At 57.2% G+C, this 5,231-nt stretch overlaps 1 protein-coding gene across 1 annotated transcript; it reads left to right on the top strand.

The window, feature by feature from the left end:
- The first annotated feature begins 472 nt into the window (after positions 1 to 472).
- Positions 473 to 4,711, top strand: LOC144736914 (dual specificity protein phosphatase 22-like). Its single transcript, XM_078619599.1, has 2 exons — positions 473 to 800; positions 2,588 to 4,711. Exons 1-2 carry the CDS (start codon positions 657 to 659, stop codon positions 2,789 to 2,791), a joined length of 348 nt encoding a protein of 115 aa, XP_078475725.1. The 5' UTR covers positions 473 to 656; the 3' UTR covers positions 2,792 to 4,711.
- Positions 4,712 to 5,231: the final 520 nt, after the last annotated feature.

Below are 5,231 nucleotides of genomic sequence, written 5' to 3' on the forward strand. Positions count from 1 at the left end.
CCCACCCACTCATTCACCTACTCACTCGCCTACTCACCCACTAATTTTCATACCCACTCACCACTCGTATAACTACTCACCCACCCACTCATTTACCTACTCACTCACCTACTCGCCCACCTACTCATTCTCCTACCCACTCACCCATCCACTCATTCACCTACTCACTCCCCTACTCACCCACCCACTCATTCACCCACCCACTCATTCACCCACTCACTCACTCACCCACAAATTCTCCTACCAACTCACCCGCTCACCCACTCACTCACTCACCTACAAATTCTCCTACCAACTCACCTGCTCACGCACCCACTCACCCACAAATTCTCCTACCAACTCCCCCACTCACCCACCCACAAATTCTCCTACCAACTCACCCGCTCACCCACCCACTCACTCACCCACCCACAAATTCTTCTACCACCTCACCCGCTCACCCACTCACCCACCCACCCACAAATTCTCCTACCAACTCAGCCACCCACCCACTCACCCACCCACGCCACTCTTTGCAAACCAACCTCGTCGGTTGTCGCGCGTGGCTTGTGTGCGAATCAACAATCGACGCGAGGCTGCGATCGCCGTTGAGTCGTCGTCGTCATCTTCGTCGCTGCTGTGTCCCCAGCCTGGCGGGCGTGTCCCGGAGCGTCACCATGGTGGTGGCCTACATCATGACGGTGACGTCGCTGGGCTGGGAGGAGGCCCTCGTGGCGGTGAAGACGGCCAGGACCTGCGCCAACCCCAACCTCGGCTTCCAGCAGCAGCTGCAGATGTTCCAGAACGAGCAGCTCACGGAGGTGGGCAGAGACACGGGGGGGGGAGGCGGTCCATCGTGGGTTCGATCCCGACCCTGACGCCTGCTGCTGTATATTTGGAGTTTGCGTGTGTCTCTCTCTCTCTCTCCGTGGTGAGATGTTAACTACCTCGCCTGGTCTACAGGCGGCCCGTCGTGAGTTCGATCCCGACCCTGATGCCTGCTGTATATTTGGAGTTTTCGTGTCTCTCTCTCTCTCTCTCCGTGGTGAGATGTTAACTACCTCGCCTGGTCTACAGGAGGTAGTGGGTTCGATCCCGACCTTGACGCCTGCTGTATATTTGGAGTCTGTCGCCTCTCTCTCTCCCCGTGGAGATGTTATCTCCCTCGGCTGGTATACAGGCGGTTGTCGTGAGTTCGATCCGGACCCTGACGCCTCTTCTATATTTAGCGTGTCCTCTCCTTAGCTCTCTCCCTGCGGCAGCGTGGAATTTTCTTCGGGTCCTCCAATTTTTCCCTCCACATTTTGAATCGGCGTCACACGTTCAGAGTATTGACACATTTCCACGTGGTGGTGATGATGATAAGCCGCTTCGTTGAGCTCTCATCTGTGATGGCTGGGTCACTTCTGAAAAAGTTGGGCCTTACCTGGTAAAAAAGTGGGCCTTACCTGGTAAAAGAGAAAATAGTTTTCGTTTTATCTCCTCCTACTGGCAAACTGATGGCCGCTTTGCAGGCCAGGTGCTCAGTCTCGCTGTCCCGCACAGGGGCAGCTGTTACTGGGGGTGCCCTTTACAAATGTGGCTGCCCCCCCCGCTGGAATTGAAGGGCGCGATATAAAACCCCGCGGCGTCATTCATTACGTTTTTGCAGGAGAATGTGAAGTTGCTATTTGTAATATCAAGCAAGTCATTGGCATCTAAACTCCCAGCACTGGGGTGTTTTGGGCCACAGTATCAGTTACGTTGCACGGTTATTTTGTTTTGTGGTTATGGGAAGGAGGCAGAGAAAGCGGAGGAAAGCCATGCAGAGCAGGGGGAGAGAATACAATCTCCACTCACACTCGCACATTCACTCACTCGCTCTGCAGGACAGGGGAGGACACACAAACTCCACTCCGTGTGTAGCCAGGGTCTGCGTGCGTCCGTGTTCGTCTGTGCGAGGGTCCGTGTTCGTCTGTGCGCGTGTCCGCGCGTGCGTTGGTCCGCGCATGCATCCACTTGGGTCCGTGTGTGTGTCTGTGTGGGTCTGTGTGTGTATCCACGTGGGTCCGTGTGTGCGTCTGTGTTGGTTGGTGTGTATCCGTGTGTACGTCTGTGTGGGTCCGTGTGTGCATCCACGTGGGTCCGTGTGTGCATCCACGTGGGTCCGTGTGTGCATCCACATGGGTCCGTGTGTGCGTCCGTGTGGGTCCGTGTGTGCATCCACATGGGTCCGTGTGTGCGTCCGTGTGGGTCCGTGTGTGCATCCACATGGGTCCGTGTGTGCGTCCGTGTGGGTCCGTGTGTGCATCCACATGGGTCCGTGTGTGCGTCCGTGTGGGTCCGTGTGTGCATCCACATGGGTCCGTGTGTGCGTCCGTGTGGGTCCGTGTGTGCATCCACATGGGTCCGTGTGTGCGTCCGTGTGGGTCCGTGTGTGCATCCACATGGGTCCGTGTGTACGTCTGTGTGTGTCTGTGTGTGCATCCACGTGGGTCCATGTGTGTCTGTGTTGGTCCGTGTGGGTCCGTGTATGCGGCCACGTGTGTCCGTGTGTGCATTCACGTGGGTCCGTGTGTGCGCCCCTACCCCTGACGTACTTCCCCTTCGTCTTTGCCTGCGTGTGTAGACGCGCCAGTGGCTGCGCGCGGAGTTTGGGGAGCCGTCCCCGGACGACGAGCTGGAGGCCCGCGCTCTCCTGGCGCGGCACGAGCAGCAGCAGGAGCACCGCGACACCCGGGACGGGGCACACTGGCCGCCGAGGGGACAGCCATCGTACTCGCTGCACCACCTCGGCTCCTCCTCGCAGCCAGACAGCGACAGCTTCCGCTAGCGGGGCCGGTGGGGCGGGCGAGGTGGGGGTGCGGATGGGGGGGGTTTGACGCGCGTGGGTCCGTCCCTGTGTGTCCCTGTGGGTGTGTGTGTGTGTGGATCTGTGTGTGGGTGGATCTGTGTGTGGGTCCCTGTGGGTGGGTCTGTCTCTGCGTCCGTGTGGGTCCCTGTGGGTTCCTGTGGGCCGTGTGTGCGTCCGTGTGGGTCTGTGTGGACGTTCGTGTGGGTTCGTGTGAGTCCGTGTGGGTGGGTCTGTGTGGGTCCGTGTGAGTCCGTGTGGGTGGGTCTGTGTGGACGTTAGTGTGGGTTCGTGTGAGTCCGTGTGGGTGGGTCTGTGTGGGTCCGTGTGGACGTTCGTGTGGGTCCGTGTGAGTCCGTGTGGGTGGGTCTGTGTGGACGTTTGTGTGGGACCGTGTGGGTTCGTGTGAGTCCGTGTGGGTGGGTCTGTGTGGACGTTCGTGTGGGTTCGTGTGAGTCCGTGTGGGTGGATCTGTGTGGGTCCGTGTGGACGTTCGTGTGGGTCCGTGTGGGTCCGTGTGGGTGGGTCTGTGTGGACGTTTGTGTGGGTCCGTGTGAGTCCATGTGGGTCCGTGTGGGTGGGTCTGTATGGACGTTCGTGTGGGTCCGTGTGGGTCCGTGTGGGTCCGTGTGGGTGGGTCTGTCTGTGGGTTCCTCTGGGTCGTGTGTGGGTCTGCGTGGGTGCCTGTTGGTTCATGTTGGTCCCTGTGGTTCCGTGTGTGCGTGGTTCCGTGTGTGTGTCCCCTACCCCTGCCGTGCTACCCACTCCCTACTTAACCCCCTGTTCGGTGTTGGGTCCCCTTGAGGTTGGGTCCAAGTGTGAACGGGGCGCCACGCTGGCTAGGAGATGTTAACTACCTCGCCTGGTATACAGGAGGTCGCGGGCTCAATCCCGACCCTGACGCCTGCTGCTGCTGTATATTTGGAGCTTGCGCGTCTCTCTCCCCGTGGTGGCGTGGATTTTTCTCCGGGTCCTCCGGGTTTTTCCCTCCACGTTCAGATTAGAATCGACGTGCGTTTATAGAGTTATTTGGCCGCTGTACAATTTCCACGTGATGATGGTAAGCCTCTTCGTTGGGCTGTCATTTGCGATGGTCAGATGGCCTCTGAATAAGAAGCTGCATAGCTCAGTGCGGCCTTGCCTGGTTAAAATATAAAAAATAGTTGAGTAGTTTTTAATGTGGGTGGGCTACTCTCACGGAGAAGGCCTTGCCTGGTTAAAATAAAAAAATAGTTGGGTAGTTTTCGATTTAAAGCTTTCATTACTGCAGGGATTCATCTTCTTGGTTCTTTCGGTAAAGCCACGTAGAAGGGAAATAATAAAATAAAACATAATAAAATAATTATCACGACGTTTCGGCCACAACGCAAGCAGCCGTCCTCATGTGAAGAACAGGTCTGTCGGAAAGACAGCGTCTGAATGAACACCAACCCAGCTTAAATATACGCTGCCAAGCCTGGTGGTGTTCATTCAGACGCTGTCTTTCCGACAGACCTGTTCTTCACCTGAGGACGGCTGCTTGCAGTTGTGGCCGAAACGTCGTGAGAATTATTTAATGTTTTATTTTAATTATTTTATTATTTCCCTTCTACGTGACTTTACCGAAAGAACCAAGAAGAATAGTTGAGTAGTTTTGAATGCGGCTGGGCTACTCTCACTGAGAAGGTCCAGTGTGAACAAAACTTTTGACGGCAGCGCTGCGTTGGTTGCTCGTCGGGACTCGGGCCCCGGAGAAAACCGTCCAGATCCGTGAAGGCGTTGCCCAAAGCTTGTCCGTCCGTGCGTCTTTTCCGTCCGCGTTGTCCGTCCGTCTTGTTTTTCTTGAAACGAGGGGGGGGGGGGGTGTTCAGGACGAGTCTCGTAGAGTCCGATGCAGTGCGAATAAAAACGTTTAGTTACCGAGCCGCCGCGTCACTGCTGCCCCGGGACTTCACCGTAGAGAGGGAACACCGGGCGACATTGGTGAGCGCGGTCGGCTACTCACGGTGCCAGTGAAGCTCAACGTGCACGCACACACGCACGTGGGCACGCACGCGGGCACGCACGCGGGCACGCGCACGCGGACACATGCACGCAGACACGCAGAAACCTCAGCAGACGCAAGCGAGGGCAGAATTGACTTTGCGCAAAGACGCGAGTGGACCTCGCTCTCGCGACGGCCACCCGTGTACAGCTTCCATCAGTCCTGCTCGTCACGTGGGAAGGAAGCGGGGGTCCCACCCCCACCCCCACCAGCCCCACCACGCCCTAACGCTGGCTCCTCGCAATCGCACAACTCGATCAACCGCAGCCGCTTTGTTCTTCCCATCCGAGCAAGTGTTTGCGTAACAGTGACTGTTAAACGGGCGCGTTCAAATATCGCAACGGACAATTCTGGAGTGCGCAAACGTTTCATCACGTGGCGATGAAACGCGTCGCTGCA

Source organism: Lampetra planeri, chromosome 63, assembly GCF_965212315.1.
Source record: "Lampetra planeri chromosome 63, kcLamPlan1.2.h2, whole genome shotgun sequence".
Lineage (NCBI taxonomy): Eukaryota > Metazoa > Chordata > Hyperoartia > Petromyzontiformes > Petromyzontidae > Lampetra > Lampetra planeri.

Coding starts and splice junctions, on each gene's coding strand:
- LOC144736914 (XM_078619599.1), top strand. CDS start 657: ATGGTGGTGGCCTACATCATGACGGTGACGTCGCTGGGCTGGGAGGAG. Junction 801..2,587: donor AGAACGAGCAGCTCACGGAG/GTGGGCAGAGAC, acceptor CTGCGTGTGTAG/ACGCGCCAGTGGCTGCGCGC.